Source organism: Pseudophryne corroboree, chromosome 12 (genome assembly GCF_028390025.1).
Source record: "Pseudophryne corroboree isolate aPseCor3 chromosome 12, aPseCor3.hap2, whole genome shotgun sequence".
NCBI lineage: Eukaryota > Metazoa > Chordata > Amphibia > Anura > Myobatrachidae > Pseudophryne > Pseudophryne corroboree.
Genome location: NC_086455.1, coordinates 23,745,980 through 23,768,091, shown reverse-complemented (window position 1 = coordinate 23,768,091; position 22,112 = coordinate 23,745,980). Strand labels below are relative to the sequence as shown.

Below are 22,112 nucleotides of genomic sequence, written 5' to 3'. Positions count from 1 at the left end.
TGACCCCAATAGTGTCAGATACACGTTGCACCACAGTGCTAGATATACATTGCCCCACAGTGCCAGATACATATAACCCCACAGTGCCAGATACACATTGCCCCACAGTGCCAGATACACAAATGTCCCCAGAGTGCCAGATACACAAATGTCCCCAGAGTGTCAGATACACATTGCCTCACAGTGCCAGATACACATTGCCCCACAGTGCCAGATGCACATTGCCCCACAGTGCCAGATACACAAATGTCCCCAGAGTGCCAGATACACATTGCCCCACAGTGCCAGATACACATTGCCCCACAGTGCCAGATACACAAATGTCCCCAGAGTGCCAGATACACATTGCCCCACAGTGCCAGATGCACATTGCCCCACAGTGCCAGATGCACATTGCCCCACAGTGCCAGATACACATTGCCCCACAGTGCCAGATACAGAAATGCCCCCAGAGTGCCATACATTGCCTCACAGTGTCAGATACACATTGCCCCACAGTGCTAGATACACAAATGCCCCCACTGTGTCAGATATACATTGCCCCCCGTGCCAGATACAGAAATGCCCCTACAGTGCCAGATATGCCCCCAGTGCCAGATATCCTCCAGTGCCAGGTATACATGCCCCCCTGTGCCAGATATCCCCCAGTGCCAGGTATATATGCCCCCCTGTGCTAGATATGCCCCCAGTGCCAGATATCCCCCAGTGCCAGGTATACATGCCCCCCCAGTGCCAGATATCCCCCAGTGCCAGGTATACATGCCCCCCCAGTGCCAGATATCCCCCAGTGCCAGGTATACATGCCCCCCCAGTGCCAGATATCCCCCAGTGCCAGGTATAACATGCCCCCCCAGTGCCAGATATCCCCCAGTGCCAGGTATAACATGCCCCCCCAGTGCCAGATATCCCCCAGTGCCAGGTATACATGCCCCCCTGTGCCAGATATCCCCCAGTGCCAGGTATATATGCCTCCCTGTGCCAGATATGCCCCCAGTGCCAGGTATACATGCCCCCCTGTGCCAGATATCCCCCAGTGCCAGGTATATATGCCCCCCTGTGCCAGATATGCCCCCAGTGCCAGGTATATATGCCCCCCTGTGCCAGATATGCCCCCAGTGCCAGGTATACATGCCCCCCTGTGCCAGATATCCCCCAGTGCCAGGTATATATGCCCCCCTGTGCCAGATATGCCCCCAGTGCCAGGTATATATGCCCCCCTGTGCCAGATATGCCCCCAGTGCCAGGTATACATGCCCCCCCAGTGCCAGGTATAACATGCCCCCCTCCCCTACTCACCGCTGCCGTCGCTGTCCTCCTGTCTGTCATGTGAGGGAAGGAGAGTGCAGCCTGCGCCTCTCGTTCCCCTCAGTCTTCGGCGGGTGTCTCAGTTTAATTCAGCGCCGATCCGTGAGCCAATCAGAGCTCGCGGGTGCGAGCTCTGATTGGCTCACGGATCGGCGCTGAAGTAAACTGAAACACCCACCGGAGACTGAGGGGAACGAGAGGCGCAGGCTGCACTCTCCTGCCCTCACATCAGAGGCGTGTGCGGCGGTGCGGCGTGGGGGAGGGAGGGAAGGAAGAGGAGCGGCGGCCCGTCGGTGTGGGTACGGCGTACCCACGGCTAAATTCTTACGGGTACGCCGTACCCACCCGTACCCGCCCACTTGCACCACTGCTCACCCCCTATCAGTATCCAACATGGCAGGGTGGTAGAGGCGTGTTTTGGGCCAATAGATTGGAATGGGGCGTGGCCAATCATGATAGCATGGCCATGCCACTCTGCAAAATAATCATTACAAAGAAAAAAAATGAACACCGCTGAGAAACACGCCCGAGTAATTAGTGCCACCCCACCTCCTCCTCCTCTCCGCACCCCTAATCACTGGTAGAATTACTTTTACTTACTTACCTGAATCTCAATTCCTACAGAAAATGCACAAAAACAATCATGTTAGAGGAAAAGAGAGGACTTGAGAATTGCTAACCTATAAAATTTTATACAAATCTCGGGGACATATTCCGCAGCCCTGTACTGAGTACTGTCTCGGCAAAACATTCTTGAGAGCCAGGCATCAGTAGAAAAGGAAAGCGAAACATCTACAGTCACTGCTGTAAAATGAAAGCTGCACTCAGCCTGCTGTCCATCTGACATTACATAATATACTCTGTATGTATACAGACACTATAGGATAAGAACCACACGGAAACTAAAGACTTTAAGTAACAATAATGGGTCTGCTTCAGGGGTGAACACAATGTAGATTGTGGACACAGTGGGGCCCTGTTTTGCAACTGCGTCCAAGTCATGATGTGCACACTTGGTGATGGATTAGTGTCGATGTATACATAGAGGATTTGTGAGTAAGTGACGGCTAGTTAGCATTTGGGGAAGGTTACAGGGGGTGGCTAGTAAAATTTAGGTATGCCGGGACTGTTTTCTGGTCATGCAGCTGGAGAGTCCCCGGCGTCTTAGGTGAGACACTCATTCTGAGACAGCATGGGGTAGCTCAGAGTTTCCATGGTGCGACCAATGATCCCGCTTTTGTACATAAGTGACAGTTGCGAGACACCAGCAGTGGGCAAGTACAGGGCAGTCGAGAGCCGAGCCTGGCCCAGGTACTTTTCAAGGGGCGTGGCCTAATCACAGGAGGTGTGGTCATGTACCCTTAGAAAAAAATACTGAAAAAAATAGTATTTTAAGCACCTCCATGGCAACACTGCAGCCCAGTACACAGTGGCGTGTGATGGGCTGAGGAGAAGAGCTGCAGCTGCTGCTGCTGCCAGGTAAGGGAGAGGGGGCCTGGGCCCCTACTGGGCCCTCACTGGGCCCCTCCATCAGACCTGGGCCCAGGTAATTTGTACCCTCCCCCCCCCTCTCGGCACCACTGGGCAAGTATGCACAAGACGGCGTCTGAGTCATTTACAAGTGCGCTGTGAACAAAATCGCTGCTGCGCATACAATTGCATGCCCCTCTGAATCAGCCCCAGAATGTCACAAACATACGCTACTTTCAATAGTCTTTCACAAATAATAACCACAGTTTTCAATATGATAGTATTATGAGAACAATAAGGGTCTTTTTTTTTTTGTCTTTTTTTTTAAACGTGTCTAACATTTTTAATACACAAAGTAAAAAACACATAAGTACATGTAGGGGCAGAGGCAAGATCATTAGAAGACAGGCAAAACCACAAAAAGCTACACTAAAATATGAAAGGGCGAGTACAGTACAAAAACAGACAACAGTACAAACAAAATGTTCCATCAGCATGACAGCCATCTCTTCCAGGCCCTCTCCCTGGTCTATGGAATCATGGGTTCCAATGTATAGATAGACAGTTAAAAGATAGGCAGTCAAAAGGTTGACAGGGTCAAAAGGTCAGCAGGGACAAAAGGTCGAAAGAGTCCAAACGGCAACAGGGTCTAAAGGTCGGCACATGTTTTTTAGGGTTTTATCATGCTTTTACAACTTTTTGCCTCATCTACTACCCATGACACATACTATTTCCTTTAGAAACGTTGTGGCGAGCCAATCGGATCGAGTTAGTTGCCGAGCCTGCAAGGGGGTGCATCTCAACAAATTTGGGTAAAAAAAATTTTTTTAAAACAACTTTTTGACCCTGTCGACCTATTGAAGAATCCCTGTTAACAAGCCGGGACTGCTTCCTATAGGTAAGCAGCGGGGGTGCAGGAGCATTCACCATCTGCAGATGGCGAATGTTCCCGTAGTCAAGCTTAAAAAATATTGTATTTTCAGAGCTTGATGAATGAGGTCCACATACTAGTGTATGGGGACACTAGGTCAGATCGGGAGTGAAAGATAAGCAGGAGATAACGGATATATCTCCTGTGCAGGGCCGGTTCAGGGGCTTTTTGCGCCCCGGGCGACAATAGGGACGGGGCTTCATACAGGGGGCGTGGTCAGTTACGCCCCCTGTACAGTAGTAGCGCCGCTAAAATGATGTGCGGTGTGCGATGACGTAATCGCGCACCGCACAGCAAAGGTCCTCTCCACGAAGGTAAACTAGACGCTACATATCTAGTTCCCTTCGTGGAGAGGACCTTTGCTGTGCGCTGCGCAATGACGTCAACGCGCACCTCACATCATTACAGTAAAGGTCCTCTCCACGAAGGGAAACTAGACGCGTAGCGTCTAGTTTCCCTTCACAGCGGGCAGCGGCAGCGGGACAGCGGGCAGCGGCAGAGGACAGAGCGGGCAGCGGGGGGCACAGCAGCAGCAGATCTTGCCATGGTGCGGCGCCCTCCGGATGCTTGCCTGTGGCAAGATCCGCTACTGCTCCTGTGTTACCTTCATGATGAATGGTCCCAAAACTTAATTTTTACAAAAGTATTTTTGCCTACTTTTGTAGAAATTAAGTGATGATGAATAGACCTCTAAGTAGAGATGAGCGCCGGAAATTTTTCGGGTTTTGTGTTTTGGTTTTGGGTTCGGTTCCGCGGCCGTGTTTTGGGTTCGACCGCGTTTTGGCAAAACCTCACCGAATTTTTTTTGTCGGATTCGGGTGTGTTTTGGATTCGGGTGTTTTTTTTCAAAAAACCCTAAAAAACAGCTTAAATCATAGAATTTGGGGGTCATTTTGATCCCAAAGTATTATTAACCTCAAAAACCATAATTTACACTCATTTTCAGTCTATTCTGAATACCTCACACCTCACAATATTATTTTTAGTCCTAAAATTTGCACCGAGGTCGCTGTGTGAGTAAGATAAGCGACCCTAGTGGCCGACACAAACACCGGGCCCATCTAGGAGTGGCACTGCAGTGTCACGCAGGATGTCCCTTCCAAAAAACCCTCCCCAAACAGCACATGACGCAAAGAAAAAAAGAGGCGCAATGAGGTAGCTGACTGTGTGAGTAAGATAAGCGACCCTAGTGGCCGACACAAACACCGGGCCCATCTAGGAGTGGCACTGCAGTGTCACGCAGGATGTCCCTTCCAAAAAACCCTCCCCAAACAGCACATGACGCAAAGAAAAAAAGAGGCGCAATGAGGTAGCTGACTGTGTGAGTAAGATAAGCGACCCTAGTGGCCGACACAAACACCGGGCCCATCTAGGAGTGGCACTGCAGTGTCACGCAGGATGGCCCTTCCAAAAAACCCTCCCCAAATAGCACATGACGCAAAGAAAAAAAGAGGCGCAATGAGGTAGCTGACTGTGTGAGTAAGATAAGCGACCCTAGTGGCCGACACAAACACCGGGCCCATCTAGGAGTGGCACTGCAGTGTCACGCAGGATGTCCCTTCCAAAAAACCCTCCCCAAACAGCACATGACGCAAAGAAAAAAAGAGGCGCAATGAGGTAGCTGACTGTGTGAGTAAGATAAGCGACCCTAGTGGCCGACACAAACACCGGGCCCATCTAGGAGTGGCACTGCAGTGTCACGCAGGATGGCCCTTCCAAAAAACCCTCCCCAAACAGCACATGACGCAAAGAAAAAAAGAGGCGCAATGAGGTAGCTGACTGTGTGAGTAAGATAAGCGACCCTAGTGGCCGACACAAACACCGGGCCCATCTAGGAGTGGCACTGCAGTGTCACGCAGGATGGCCCTTCCAAAAAACCCTCCCCAAACAGCACATGACGCAAAGAAAAATAAAAGAAAAAAGAGGTGCAAGATGGAATTGTCCTTGGGCCCTCCCACCCACCCTTATGTTGTATAAACAGGACATGCACACTTTAACCAACCCATCATTTCAGTGACAGGGTCTGCCACACGACTGTGACTGATATGACGGGTTGGTTTGGACCCCCCCCCAAAAAAGAAGCAATTAATCTCTCCTTGCACAAACTGGCTCTACAGAGGCAAGATGTCCACCTCATCATCATCCTCCGATATATCACCGTGTACATCCCCCTCCTCACAGATTATCAATTCGTCCCCACTGGAATCCACCATCTCAGCTCCCTGTGTACTTTGTGGAGGCAATTGCTGCTGGTCAATGTCTCCGCGGAGGAATTGATTATAATTCATTTTAATGAACATCATCTTCTCCACATTTTCTGGATGTAACCTCGTACGCCGATTGCTGACAAGGTGAGCGGCGGCACTAAACACTCTTTCGGAGTACACACTTGTGGGAGGGCAACTTAGGTAGAATAAAGCCAGTTTGTGCAAGGGCCTCCAAATTGCCTCTTTTTCCTGCCAGTATAAGTACGGACTGTGTGACGTGCCTACTTGGATGCGGTCACTCATATAATCCTCCACCATTCTTTCAATGTTGAGAGAATCATATGCAGTGACAGCAGACGACATGTCCGTAATCGTTGTCAGGTCCTTCAGTCCGGACCAGATGTCAGCATCAGCAGTCGCTCCAGACTGCCCTGCATCACCGCCAGCGGGTGGGCTCGGAATTCTGAGCCTTTTCCTCGCACCCCCAGTTGCGGGAGAATGTGAAGGAGGAGATGTTGACAGGTCGCGTTCCGCTTGACTTGACAATTTTCTCACCAGCAGGTCTTTCAACCCCAGCAGACTTGTGTCTGCCGGAAAGAGAGATCCAAGGTAGGCTTTAAATCTAGGATCGAGCATGGTGGCCAAAATGTAGTGCTCTGATTTCAACAGATTGACCACCCGTGAATCCTTGTTAAGCGAATTAAGGGCTCCATCCACAAGTCCCACATGCCTAGCGGAATCGCTCCGTGTTAGCTCCTCCTTCAATGTCTCCAGCTTCTTCTGCAAAAGCCTGATGAGGGGAATGACCTGACTCAGGCTGGCAGTGTCTGAACTGACTTCACGTGTGGCAAGTTCAAAGGGCATCAGAACCTTGCACAACGTTGAAATCATTCTCCACTGCGCTTGAGACAGGTGCATTCCACCTCCTATATCGTGCTCAATTGTATAGGCTTGAATGGCCTTTTGCTGCTCCTCCAACCTCTGAAGCATATAGAGGGTTGAATTCCACCTCGTTACCACTTCTTGCTTCAGATGATGGCAGGGCAGGTTCAGTAGTTTTTGGTGGTGCTCCAGTCTTCTGTACGTGGTGCCTGTACGCCGAAAGTGTCCCGCAATTCTTCTGGCCACCGACAGCATCTCTTGCACGCCCCTGTCGTTTTTTTAAAAATTCTGCACCACCAAATTCAAGGTATGTGCAAAACATGGGACGTGCTGGAATTTGCCCATATTTAATGCACACACAATATTGCTGGCGTTGTCCGATGCCACAAATCCACAGGAGAGTCCAATTGGGGTAAGCCATTCCGCGATGATCTTCCTCAGTTGCCGTAAGAGGTTTTCAGCTGTGTGCGTATTCTGGAAACCGGTGATACAAAGCGTAGCCTGCCTAGGAAAGAGTTGGCGTTTGCGAGATGCTGCTACTGGTGCCGCCGCTGCTGTTCTTGCGGCGGGAGTCCATACATCTACCCAGTGGGCTGTCACAGTCATATAGTCCTGACCCTGCCCTGCTCCACTTGTCCACATGTCCGTGGTTAAGTGGACATTGGGTACAGCTGCATTTTTTAGGACACTGGTGACTCTTTTTCTGAGGTCTGTGTACATTTTCGGTATCGCCTGCCTAGAGAAATGGAACCTAGATGGTATTTGGTACCGGGGACACAGTACCTCCAACAAGTCTCTAGTTGGCTCTGCAGTAATGATGGAAGTCCCGGGAGACGGGACGAAACGCGTTGACGTCACTCCTTTTGCTCAGCCCACAGACGCACTGACCGCTGCCAGCCACATTCCTTTGCAGCGGTGAATTTGAATTTGATGATCAGCCTCAGAGAATCTGTACCGGTACGCCAGGTCAGCATACCACTGCAGCGTCCATACCCGCCCGCCAGGACAGAATCAACTGCACCGTGATAGTGCCGGCGGCGGACGCCTGGAAGTTATCCCGGTACCTCCTGCGCTGCGAGACTGAATCTTCCCGCAGGTCGGGTAAATATTATCAGCGGCATTTCCTCTGCACTGGGACGCCAGTAGCATAGAGGACGGGAGCTACAATCATTCTTATACAGGCTGTATTAACTGTTGCAATTCAGTTTTATTGATACAAAGAGACCAAAACTAGGTCTATGTGGCAGCATTGAAGTTACATTGTTACAAATCATTTCAACAAAGTGACATATTTAGAACGTCTATCAGTGTGCTTGAGCTTTCTTTTATCAATGGTTTTTATTGTACTATATTGTGTGTGTAAATAAATTTGTTTAAATTTTATCAGCAAGTTCCATATGTGTTTTAAATTGATTTAAGCAGACACCTGTGTATCTATTAATTTTTAATCAATTATTATTAAGCATACATCAAGCGCAGCACTCTTGTGTATATATTTTTGTTGTTTGGGGGAGGTAGCAGTCCCTCAGTGCTTGCAGCTGCTGTATAGCCAACTTAAATTTAATTCATCATTTGCGCCAGGAGTTGGGGTGGTTAAACACTCTCAATCTTTAAATCCACAGGAGAGTCCAATTGGGGTAAGCCATTCCGCGATGATCTTCCTCAGTTGCCGTAAGAGGTTTTCAGCTGTGTGCGTATTCTGGAAACCGGTGATACAAAGCGTAGCCTGCCTAGGAAAGAGTTGGCGTTTGCGAGATGCTGCTACTGGTGCCGCCGCTGCTGTTCTTGCGGCGGGAGTCCATACATCTACCCAGTGGGCTGTCACAGTCATATAGTCCTGACCCTGCCCTGCTCCACTTGTCCACATGTCCGTGGTTAAGTGGACATTGGGTACAGCTGCATTTTTTAGGACACTGGTGACTCTTTTTCTGAGGTCTGTGTACATTTTCGGTATCGCCTTCCTAGAGAAATGGAACCTAGATGGTATTTGGTACCGGGGACACAGTACCTCCAACAAGTCTCTAGTTGGCTCTGCAGTAATGATGGATACCGGAACCACGTTTCTCACCACCCAGGATGCCAAGGCCTCAGTTATCCGCTTTGCTGTAGGATGACTGCTGTGATATTTCATCTTCCTCGCAAAGGACTGTTGGACAGTCAATTGCTTGGTGGAAGTAGTAAAAGTGGTCTTACGACTTCCCCTCTGGGATGACCATCGACTCCCAGCAGCAACAACAGCAGCGCCAGCAGCAGTAGGCGTTACACGCAAGGATGCATCGGAGGAATCCCAGGCAGGAGAGGAATCGTCAGAATTGCCAGTGACATGGCCTGCAGGACTATTGGCATTCCTGGGGAAGGAGGAAATTGACACTGAGGGAGTTGGTGGGGTGGTTTGCGTGAGCTTGGTTACAAGAGGAAGGGATTTACTGGTCAGTGGACTGCTTCCGCTGTCACCCAAAGTTTTTGAACTTGTCACTGACTTATTATGAATGCGCTGCAGGTGACGTATAAGGGAGGATGTTCCGAGGTGGTTAACGTCCTTACCCCTACTTATTACAGCTTGACAAAGGGAACACACGGCTTGACACCTGTTGTCCGCATTTCTGTTGAAATAGTTCCACACCGAAGAGCTGATTTTTTTGGTATTTTCACCAGGCATGTCAACGGCCATATTCCTCCCACGGACAACAGGTGTCTCCCCGGGTGCCTGACTTAAACAAACCACCTCACCATCAGAATCCTCCTGGTCAATTTCCTCCCCAGCGCCAGCAACACCCATATCCTCCTCATCCTGGTGTACTTCAACACTGACATCTTCAATCTGACTATCAGGAACTGGACTGCGAGTGCTCCTTCCAGCACTTGCAGGGGGCGTGCAAATGGTGGAAGGCGCATGCTCTTCACGTCCAGTGTTGGGAAGGTCAGGCATCGCAACCGACACAATTGGACTCTCCTTGTGGATTTGGGATTTCGAAGAACGCACAGTTCTTTGCGGTGCTACTGCTTTTGCCAGCTTGAGTCTTTTCATTTTTCTAGCGAGAGGCTGAGTGCCTCCATCCTCATGTGAAGCTGAACCACTAGCCATGAACATAGGCCAGGGCCTCAGCCGTTCCTTGCCACTCCGTGTGGTAAATGGCATATTGGCAAGTTTACGCTTCTCCTCCGACAATTTTATTTTAGGTTTTGGAGTCCTTTTTTTACTGATATTTGGTGTTTTGGATTTGACATGCTCTGTACTATGACATTGGGCATCGGCCTTGGCAGACGACGTTGCTGGCATTTCATCGTCTCGGCCATGACTAGTGGCAGCAGCTTCAGCACGAGGTGGAAGTGGATCTTGATCTTTACCTAATTTTGGAACCTCAACATTTTTGTTCTCCATATTTTAATAGGCACAACTAAAAGGCACCTCAGGTAAACAATGGAGATGGATGGATACTAGTATACAATTATGGATGGACTGCCGAGTGCCGACACAGAGGTAGCTACAGCCGTGGACTATTGTACTGTACTGTGTCTGCTGCTAATATAGACTGGATGATAATGAGATGTAGTATGTATGTATAAAGAAGAAAGAAAAAAAACCACGGGTAGGTGGTATACAATTATGGACGGACTGCCGAGTGCCGACACAGAGGTAGCTACAGCCGTGGACTACCGTACTGTGTCTGCTGCTAATATAGACTGGTTGATAATGAGATGTAGTATGTATGTATAAAGAAGAAAGAAAAAAAAACCACGGGTAGGTGGTATACAATTATGGATGGACTGCCGAGTGCCGACACAGAGGTAGCTACAGCCGTGGACTACCGTACTGTGTCTGCTGCTAATATAGACTGGTTGATAAAGAGATGTAGTATGTTTGTATAAAGAAGAAAGAAAAAAAAACCACGGGCAGGTGGTATACAATTATGGACGGACTGCCGAGTGCCGACACAGAGGTAGCTACAGCCGTGGACTACCGTACTGTGTCTGCTGCTAATATAGACTGGTTGATAATGAGATGTAGTATGTATGTATAAAGAAGAAAGAAAAAAAAAACACGGGTAGGTGGTATACAATTATGGACAGACTGCCGAGTGCCGACACAGAGGTAGCTACAGCCGTGGACTACCGTACTGTACTGTGTCTGCTGCTAATATAGACTGGATGATAATGAGATGTAGTATGTATGTATAAAGAAGAAAGAAAAAAAAACCACGGGTAGGTGGTATACAATTATGGACGGACTGCCGAGTGCTGACACAGAGGTAGCTACAGCCGTGGACTACCGTACTGTGTCTGCTGCTAATATAGACTGGTTGATAATGAGATGTAGTATGTATGTATAAAGAAGAAAGAAAAAAAAACCACGGGTAGGTGGTATACAATTATGAATGGACTGCCGAGTGCCGACACAGAGGTAGCTACAGCCGTGGACTACCGTACTGTGTCTGCTGCTAATATAGACTGGTTGATAATGAGATGTAGTATGTATGTATAAAGAAGAAAGAAAAAAAAACCACGGGTAGGTGGTATACAATTATGGATGGACTGCCGAGTGCCGACACAGAGGTAGCTACAGCCGTGGACTACCGTACTGTGTCTGCTGCTAATATAGACTGGTTGATAAAGAGATGTAGTATGTATGTATAAAGAAGAAAGAAAAAAAAACCACGGGTAGGTGGTATACAATTATGGACGGACTGCCGAGTGCCGACACAGAGGTAGCTACAGCCGTGGACTACCGTACTGTGTCTGCTGCTAATATAGACTGGTTGATAAAGAGATGTAGTATGTATGTATAAAGAAGAAAGAAAAAAAAAACACGGGTAGGTGGTATACAATTATGGATGGACTGCCGAGTGCCGACACAGAGGTAGCTACAGCCGTGGACTACCGTACTGTGTCTGCTGCTAATATAGACTGGTTGATAAAGAGATGTAGTATGTTTGTATAAAGAAGAAAGAAAAAAAAACCACGGGCAGGTGGTATACAATTATGGACGGACTGCCGAGTGCCGACACAGAGGTAGCTACAGCCGTGGACTACCGTACTGTACTGTGTCTGCTGCTAATATAGACTGGATGATAATGAGATGTAGTATGTATGTATAAAGAAGAAAGAAAAAAAAACCACGGGTAGGTGGTATACAATTATGGACGGACTGCCGAGTGCTGACACAGAGGTAGCTACAGCCGTGGACTACCGTACTGTGTCTGCTGCTAATATAGACTGGTTGATAATGAGATGTAGTATGTATGTATAAAGAAGAAAGAAAAAAAAACCACGGGTAGGTGGTATACAATTATGAATGGACTGCCGAGTGCCGACACAGAGGTAGCTACAGCCGTGGACTACCGTACTGTGTCTGCTGCTAATATAGACTGGTTGATAATGAGATGTAGTATGTATGTATAAAGAAGAAAGAAAAAAAAACCACGGGTAGGTGGTATACAATTATGGATGGACTGCCGAGTGCCGACACAGAGGTAGCTACAGCCGTGGACTACCGTACTGTGTCTGCTGCTAATATAGACTGGTTGATAAAGAGATGTAGTATGTATGTATAAAGAAGAAAGAAAAAAAAACCACGGGTAGGTGGTATACAATTATGGACGGACTGCCGAGTGCCAACACAGAGGTAGCTACAGCCGTGGACTACCGTACTGTGTCTGCTGCTAATATAGACTGGTTGATAAAGAGATGTAGTATGTATGTATAAAGAAGAAAGAAAAAAAAAACACGGGTAGGTGGTATACAATTATGGATGGACTGCCGAGTGCCGACACAGAGGTAGCTACAGCCGTGGACTACCGTACTGTGTCTGCTGCTAATATAGACTGGTTGATAAAGAGATGTAGTATGTATGTATAAAGAAGAAAGAAAAAAAAACCACGGGTAGGTGGTATACAATTATGGATGGACTGCCGAGTGCCGACACAGAGGTAGCTACAGCCGTGGACTACCGTACTGTACTGTGTCTGCTGCTAATATAGACTGGATGATAATGAGATGTAGTATGTATAAAGAAGAAAGAAAGAAAAACCACGGGTAGGTGGTATACAATTATGGATGGACTGCCGAGTGCCGACACAGAGGTAGCTACAGCCGTGGACTACCGTACTGTGTCTGCTGCTAATATAGACTGGTTGATAATGAGATGTAGTATGTATAAAGAAGAAAGAAAGAAAAACCACGGGTAGGTGGTATACAATTATGGACGGACTGCCGAGTGCCGACACAGAGGTAGCTACAGCCGTGGACTACCGTACTGTACTGTGTCTGCTGCTAATATAGACTGGATGATAATGAGATGTAGTATGTATAAAGAAGAAAGAAAAAAAAAACCACGGGTAGGTGGTATACAATTATGGATGGACTACCGAGTGCCGACACAGAGGTAGCTACAGCCGTGAACTACCGTACTGTGTCTGCTGCGACTGGATGATAAATAATGATATAAAAAATATATATATATCACTACTGCAGCCGGACAGGTATATATTATATAATGACGGACCTGCTGGACACTGTCTGTCAGCAGAATGAGTTTTTTATTTTATAGAATAAAAAAACACCACACAAGTCACACGACGTGTGTTTAACTTTTACAGGCAGACATTCACAATACAATATAGTATACTATATACTGGTAGTCAGGTCACTGGTCAGTCACACTGGCAGTGGCACTCCTGCAGAAAAAAAGTGTGCACTGTTTAATTTTAATATGTACTCCTGGCTCCTGCTATAACCTAACTGCTCCCCAGTCTCCCCCACAATTAAGCTGTGTGAGCACAGTCAGATATTATACATAGATGATGCAGCAGCACACTGGGCTGAGCACAGATATGGTATGTGACTGAGTCACTGTGTATCGTTTTTTCAGGCAGAGAACGGATTATATTAAATAATATAAAACTGCACTGGTGGTCACTGGTCAGTCACTAGTATAACTAACTAATACTATCAGCAAAATTCTGCACTCTCTGTCTGAGTACTCCTCCTAAGCTCCAGTAAATGAAGTGTCACTGTCTCACTCTGTCACTAGTATAACTAACTAATACTATCAGCAAAATTCTGCACTCTCTGTCTGAGTACTCCTCCTAAGCTCCAGTAAATGAAGTGTCACTGTCTCACTCTGTCACTAGTATAACTAACTAATACTATCAGCAAAATTCTGCACTCTCTGTCTGAGTACTCCTCCTAAGCTCCAGTAAATGAAGTGTCACTGTCTCACTCTGTCACTAGTATAACTAACTAATACTATCAGCAAAATTCTGCACTCTCTGTCTGAGTACTCCTCCTAAGCTCCAGTAAATGAAGTGTCACTGTCTCACTCTGTCACTAGTATAACTAACTAATACTATCAGCAAAATTCTGCACTCTCTGTCTGAGTACTCCTCCTAAGCTCCAGTAAATGAAGTGTCACTGTCTCACTCTCACTCTCCTATCTATTTCTTCTCTAAACGGAGAGGACGCCAGCCACGTCCTCTCACTATCAATCTCAATGCACGTGTAAAATGGCGGCGACGCGCGGCTCCTTATATAGAATCCGAGTCTCGCGATAGAATCCGAGCCTCGCGAGAATCCGACAGCGTCATGATGACGTTCGGGCGCGCTCGGGTTAACCGAGCAAGGCGGGAAGATCCGAGTCGCTCGGATCCGTGTAAAAAAAGCTGAAGTTCGGGCGGGTTCGGATTCCGAGGAACCGAACCCGCTCATCTCTACCTCTAAGTCACTATAAAGATCACAGTTCAAACTGCTTTCACTTCAGCGCTAGCCATCTCTTTATTTAAGCTGTAGCCTCATTTCATAAAATCACTGTTTATTAAGTGTCATTTTTGTGCATCAAACTTCATAACAATGTATGGCAATAAACGTAGAAGGATGAGGTTAGTCTCCAGAATCATTATCTAGTCAGGAATTCAAGTCATTTTGCATCCATCGGAATAACAAGGATTGTCCCCAAAAATGGGCCTTCTCCCCCGAACCAACTCGTTTAAATAATTATGACCTGCAAAACTGGATCTTCTTTCTTCATTTCTTTAACCTTAATGGCTGATGTACTAATTAGCATATGCACTACTGTAGTGGTTCTCAAACTTTTTTGAATCACGGCGCCCTAGAGTATCAGTACTTTTTTCACGGCACCCCTAGGCCAAAGGTTTCTTACTGAGAAATTTAGCCGGAAATATTCAATGAAGTAGATTGTGTTTATAGGTCATCCTTAGGGTCAGTTGTGTGGTGAGGGACAGGATTTGCTTCTGTTTGTCCACATAGTTTATGATGGGAAGCCACCAGTACTGGTTTTGCCTATTACATTGACCAAAAGTAATTGGAATTGGTCCTAGACCATCAACCCAGGGCACCCCCGCAAGTGTCCTGAGGCACCCCAAAGTGCCACGGCAGACAGATTGAGAACCACTGCTCTACTGACAATGCATACCCAGCTAGATATTATATATAGATGACTTTTCAAATCTATAACCATTGCATCAGATGGACTGCGTTTAAGCTGTGACATTTAACCACTAGGTCACACGGAGCCAGGAGTAAGTTACCTGGCCAGGTCGCATTACATGTGATGCACTGCCCTGCGGCTTTTAGATTGTTTGGTGCAGACCGAGATCATAATAACTACAGTAAGAGTGAGTTTTTCCTATATATGGGTTGGTCTTATATAAAAAAAAGTTATACTTATCTTGTATTCTTTAACCACAGGCCTGTGACCAAACAATAGAATGAGGTTTACTTCACAGAGGTCTAGTACATTGGACACTAGAGATGACTTGTATTGTGTTCTTTTTATGTACTTTACTCATAGCATACAAGAGTTGTGACTACACTCAGGGCCATCTTTTCGTATGGGCTCAATGGGCAGTTGCCCAAGGGCCGCAGGAGTATAAGGATCCTAGGCTGATAGCTGAGAGTCCCCTCTTTCCAGGGATACCAGATTTTAGAAAATCGACCCTGGGGAACCGAAGTTATCTGACTTCAAAGCAGTGGTCCCAATCTGAGCCTGTTAATTGCTTTTTCCAGCCAGATATCTCATGTTCTGTCCGACTTAGAGTTCTTCTGAAAGTATAATTCAAAAGCTGGGACTCTCCCCTTTCGGTTGACACTGGCAGCTTGTCTCTACTATGCCCAGAACCAGAGATATCAGCCTTCCAGTAGCTGGTCCCTGCTCCAGCTCCATACACCTGGTATGCAGTTTTATATTTTCGTTGGTGGTTTGCTCTGTCTCCTGAACTCTGATCCCCAAGTCCCAAGTATCTCCTGAAAGGTGGGATACTGTAGTGTTTTATCCCATTGAAAGCTAAAAAATATATTTCCAGGAACTGGAGATATGTGCAGTAAAGCAAGCTGCCCTCCCACCGTAAAATTATGAATATTATAAGCCCATTACATATCCGCCCCTCCCCTACATATTAAACACCCCCTACCACCCTGGAAGTCATGTACCGGGGCCCCTTCATTCAATGCCCCCTTCTACAGTCTCCAGGTCCTACATGCTAAGCCGAAGATAGAACACCCCCTACCGCCCACAGGACATCAAAGTTGCCGCTGATAGAACCCCCCCACCCCTACTGCTGGAGGATGGGTAGGGGGAAGTCCCCATTGCATTGCTTTGCCCAGGGGCCTACACTGCTGTTAAGACGGCCCTGACTACACTACTATACAACTACAACTATAAAAATTGACATGGAAGAGATAGACAAAGGTGTTCCAACTGTGGATTAATCTGAAACATCCACAGTCTGTCACAGAACTTCACTTACCTTTTCTTCCCGAGTTACCGTAGCTTGAGGGCTTATCAGTTACTGAACCTTGGGGGAAAATAAGGAATGTTAAATATCAAAGAGAAGTTATAGAACACTGGAAACTTCTGCATTTTCCTGCTGTGTTGTGTGAATATATGCCATTTGCTTAGCTATCAAGAAACACCTCGGGCCTGCGACGTGCAGGCTGTTTGGGAATTTCTGATAGTCTGCCTTTATTTTTAAAGCGGCAATCAATTTATATGGCATAATAGACATGGTTTTGCCTTGAAAATGATTGCCATTTTAAAAAAGACAGGCAGACTTGCAGAAATTGACAAACAGCCTGATCCTTGCAGGCTATTATATATTGCCCCATGTGTCAGGTTACAGGTATGGAAGATAAGAGATGCTACTGGCTCCAAAATTCTTTTTAGGTCCACCAATGTTACTGGTCATTTTACTATAAGCAGTCCACCCTTCATGGGAGTAGACATGGGATACCAAATGCCTTTTGCTTCATAAGTCTATTTGCTTTTACTGTGAATAGTGGCATTAGTTTGAACCAGATTTTAGAACCAGGAAGCCACATGAGGATTGAGATTAAGAGGTAGGGCTTTGGTGGGCAAAAATGTAATAATGCCACTATGGCTACCAGTAAATCACTGCAATTTGACCCCAGTCGGCCTTGTGGTCCACATGTGATTTGTTCACTTGGTCTAAGCACCCTATGGCTAATCTGAATTTGTAAAGGTAGTGAAGCCTAGTTTAGAACACACTGTGTACTGTAAACTGGCACTAGGAACATGTGACAGGGTCAACCAGTATGTTTCGGCATTAGTCACTGGGACAGTGGCGCTTCCTCTTCACAGGGCCTGTGTGAGGTTTCTATAGAGTCTGTTTAAAACAGTAACATCTCATTGAAGTATTTGGAACCTCATTTCACAGACTCTTGTGGTGCTCATACACTGCCTGATCTTACCCTTGACTCCAGCAATGAGTGTTTGGATCTGCTTCAAGTGCTTGATTCGATACGTACACAAGAACTGGCGGACATTTTGGAACCATACATTTGCAGTCAATTAAGTCTGAGCAGTCGAGTGATTGGTGAACGAGACAAACTTTTACTCTATCCAGAAATAATAAATGATGAAGCCAACTGGCTGTACAGCCAGAGGCGGATTGGCCATAGGGTTCACAGGGAAGATTCCCTGTGGGCCGATGCACCCGTGGGGCCTGTTTTGTTTGAGGACGTGTGGTCCTTTTTATAGACATAATGAATAAGATGCTAAATAATTTGCATATATGAAAATGACTTTGCCACTTAGCCTGTGATTGCAGATTATCTAGTGCAGTGGTTCTCAAACTCGGTCCTCAGGACCCCACACGGTTCATGTTTTCCATGTCACCCAGCAGGAGCACTGTGTATCACCAACTGTCACATTTTAAAAAACTACAGGTGACCTGCAAAACATGAACCGTGTGGGGTTCTGAGGACCGAGTTTGAGAACCTGTGATCTAGTGTATGCTCTGTCTGCCTGCTTGGCTGACATATAAGATTGAGTGAATAGTGATTGGGATACGGTTGGTGTAATAAGCAAGAAAATATATATTTCTAAAGAATGATATAGTTTCCTAAATTCTGAAGGTGTATCATATAATGTGCTCATAATATTTAAGTTTATTTCTTTTTAACTTCCCCATTCATGCTGGACATGCCCACTATCTGGAAAGTCTTGGGGGGAGGGTGCTGCTGCCATGCCCCACGGCTAGACCTTACACCTCTGGTGCTGCCCATGTGGGGCTATTAGTACAATTTTTTCCAGGGCCGCTTTATGTTCCCAATCCGCCCCTGTGTACAGCCAATTTCTTTCATACCAGATAAACTGCCTAAAGGCCTAAATCAATCAACACTTGAGTAAAGAAAATCAGGTGAATTTCTGAGGTAACAAATGTATTCATAGTTGGTTAGGATGTCCACCTATCTGCAGATTTAGTTCAACCATGATGCAATCTGCCCCTTCCTGCCTCATTTCCATACTCTTCTGATTGGTTGTTCCAGTTGCCACTGTCCCAGCTGCAGCCTCTCAATACAGTCGGCAATTGCGCCAAGTAGACCCTTGGCAATCAGACATTTTAGCTTTAGGTTTAAAAAAGAAAACTACTTGTAGGTGTAGGAGACACGTCAAAAGATGTTTTTTATGTGTGAATTTAGAACTGTACATGATTATTTAAAAAAAAATCATATCAAAAGACGATTTGGCCGAGTTTGTGTCATTTTGCTGCTCTCAAAACCTTTCTTTGCTGTTTTATATTAATACCATCTATTATGAGTAGGGAGGCCAATCCCAGGTCGTTTTTTCAATCCCGAGATTCGGGATTGAACTGTACTTTAATTTAACCCCCCCCATTTCAAGTTCAGAATAAAAACACAAAAAAAAAACGACTCACTATGGAGTAAAGGGGTCAGTCGTCGCTAGAGTGTCACTGGAAGTTCAACAGCTCTGGCGTCCTCCTCCACTCAATCTGATGGCGGGCGGGCTGGAGGGCAGGCTCACAGAAGGGCGGACGCGGTGGGCCCGGCTGGGATGGGGCTGCGCTGCGTCATTTTGCTGATGCCAGACAGCGTCTGAGGCTGAGCCAAGTGCTAGTGCTCAGCGGCACTGTCCGGCCACAAGAACAGTAACGCACATGTGCAGCTTAATCCCATGAATCCCAAGGCTCCAATCCCGGGATTCAAATCCTGGCATTTTTAGCCTCAAATGCCAGGATCCCACATATCCTGATCCCGGGATTGGCCACCCTAATTATGAGCTAGATGCTGGGCTTTTGTGGTACGCCAGTCTGAAGAAGCGTTCGACTGTATTATGGCTGAGCAATAGGGATATTCTCATTTTACTCAACACGTACACTCCTGTAAGTATATTTCGGTCTCTTCCATACCTGAACATGTAGGGGTTTTGTTCTGTACAGAGGAACCACTGACAGGTTTGCCATCGGGAGTGACACACCAGCAATATCCAGTATAAGTGTGGCATTGCACCTGTTAAAAAATAAACACAGTTAAAACAGGACTACAGTAGATTTTGCACTTTGCCATACTAAGCCAATAAGTTTGTATGGCACTGCTCGTCAGGGCCTTCAGCTCCCAACAGCTCCCAACTGTCATTTTTTAAACACTTGACAGTTAGAAGCTGAACACATGACAGTTTGGAGCTGATTGGCTGGAGTACCATTTATCATACGCAATGAGTTTTATCATTCACAATGAGTTTTATCACTCGATGATAAATGAGCCCCAAAGTGTTGAGATTATCCATGCAGAACATGTTATGTCCTGTGTGTCTCTGTGGGGGAGATGTACCAAACCTTCCAGAGAGATAAAGTGGAGAAGTGTCTCACTCCAGCCAATCAGCTTCTACCTGTCATTTATCTAGTACATTTTATAAACAGACGCGGATGGGTTGCTATGGGCCATTGCTCCACTTACCTCTCTCTAAGCATAGATACATCTCCCCCAATATGAGAATAAAAGACTGACTTGAAAAATCAACTCCCTTGTAGTGTTATTCCCAGATCACAGCTGAGAGTCAGGAATTAACCCAGAAAGAGTGCACGTTGGGGCAGATGTATGAAGACTGGAGAAGGCACAAAGAAGTGATAAAGCGGTGATAAGTGCAAGGTGATAACGCACCAGCCAATCAGCTCCAATATGTAAACTGACAGTTATGAGCTGTTTGGCTGGTGCGTTATCATCTTGCACTTATCACCGCTTTATCACTTCTTTGTGCCTTCTCCATAATACATCTGCCCCCTTGTCCCCTAACCGTGTTGCAAAACTACAATCTTTATCTCAGTCCACTTTATCTCCAGCCGAGGTTTAGTAAATAGACCCCATAGTGTCCCAAAGCTTCCAACTGTCATTTGTAATGCATGGGGGAGATTTAGAGAACCTTGGAGAGAGATAAAGTGGAAAGAGTTCCAACCAATCAGGTCCTGTCATTTTTCAAACACAGCCTGTAAAAATGTCAGAAGCTGATTGGTTAATACTTTATCTCGTCAAAGGTTTGATACATCCCCCCCCCCCCCCCCCCCCCCCATTGTCTGCTTCTCCATTTTCTCCATCTCCATAGCTAGTATACATCTCACCTTAAAGGGGAGATTTATCAAACCTTGGAGAGACCATTAATCGTACCAACCAGTCAGCTTGACATGTTATGTGCACGGTGAACACGGCTTGTTTTGGTCTCTGCATATCCTGTTTGTGATACTAAGTGCAATTCCCCATAACATGAGGATAGACAGTAAAAGTAAGTGTATTTGATTCAGCACCAGTCAGCATTAGAAACCAACAACTATGATCAGCAAACCTAAATACATTACATAGTGTATGCGAGAGTTGTCTATGTAGTGGATCAATCTGACCACTACTTCTGTGGTGGAAATGCTCAACACAGACCACACCCCGGGAGAAAGGCAAGGGTTCTCCAACCAACCACATACAATGAGACACCAAATGTATGCAAAAGTATTTTAAATTTACCTCCAATGACTTCAAATAGAAATTAGAACTGGTGACTATAATGAAATGACGCACAACTCAGATGGTGTGCACCTGCTAGGCGATCTGGAAAACGTGACCTGAGGATGAAGTCAGCAGGCTAACTGAGGGGCAGATTTATTAAGCCTGGTGAAGTGATAAAGTGGAAGGTGATAACACACCAACCAATCAGCTCCTAACTTCCATGTTACAGGCTGGGTTTGAAAAATGACAGTTAGGAGCTGACTGGCTGGTGCGTTATCACCTTCCACTTTATCACTTCACCAGGCTTAATAAATCTGCCCCTCACTTAGCCTGCTGACTTCATCCTCAGGTCACGTTTTCCAGGTCATGGCTTGGTCTTTTTTCTTCGTGATCATAGGTGTGCGCAGGGGGGGTGCCTGGTGCGCACAGGCACCCCCTAATGTCTGGCACCCCGATCTCACATGCCTGATGCAGCGATCGCCGAGCAGGCTGATTACTGTCCCCTCTCTCTACCCTGTCAGGACTGCATTACTGACCGGACGCCTGGGTTAATCAAGGATGCCACCTCCCACCCACCACATGCCCACCTCTCTCCTTCTATGTTATGCCAACGCCAGACACTGATGAGGATCAGCATGCAGCCAGCGTTCCTCTTAGGAAGACAAATTCAAAACTGGCAGGCGGCCGGCAGCAACATTGACACGTCACTCGTTTTTCCAGCAGCAGCAGTACTAGTCTGCGACTGTCAGTGTCAGTGAGTGACTGACTTGTAAGTAAGCTGCTGCAGCTTGCAGGGGAAAGAGAGGGGCAGCCAGACCAGGCTGAGGAGGAGCAGTGTAATTACAGTGAGTGCCATCGGGGGTGTTTGTTTGGTGCACACCACAACATCTGACAATGTATCTGCTTTATTAGGATTGGTACAAGGGTGGATATTTTATATTGCGTTGACGTCAATAGATGGTGCTAACACGCCCAAAAGGTGGTGCTAGACACACCCCTCCGACGGTGCACCCCCTAATAAAATGTGCTGCGCACGCCTATGTTCGTGATAT

At 46.6% G+C, this 22,112-nt stretch overlaps 1 protein-coding gene across 3 annotated transcripts in view; it reads right to left on the bottom strand.

Annotated features, from left to right (window-relative positions):
- SMOC1 (SPARC related modular calcium binding 1) overlaps positions 1 to 22,112 on the bottom strand; it is a 255,578-nt gene that overhangs the window by 109,290 nt on the left and 124,176 nt on the right. For 2 of the 3 annotated variants that reach the window (XM_063947205.1, XM_063947206.1), the window contains exons 4-5: positions 19,479 to 19,578; positions 16,557 to 16,604 (exon numbers count right to left, since the gene is read on the bottom strand). In XM_063947205.1, coding sequence (XP_063803275.1) covers positions 16,557 to 16,604; positions 19,479 to 19,578 — 148 coding nt within the window. The remainder of the gene's footprint in view (positions 1 to 16,556; positions 16,605 to 19,478; positions 19,579 to 22,112) is intronic. The other variant, XM_063947207.1, reaches the window with a different exon arrangement.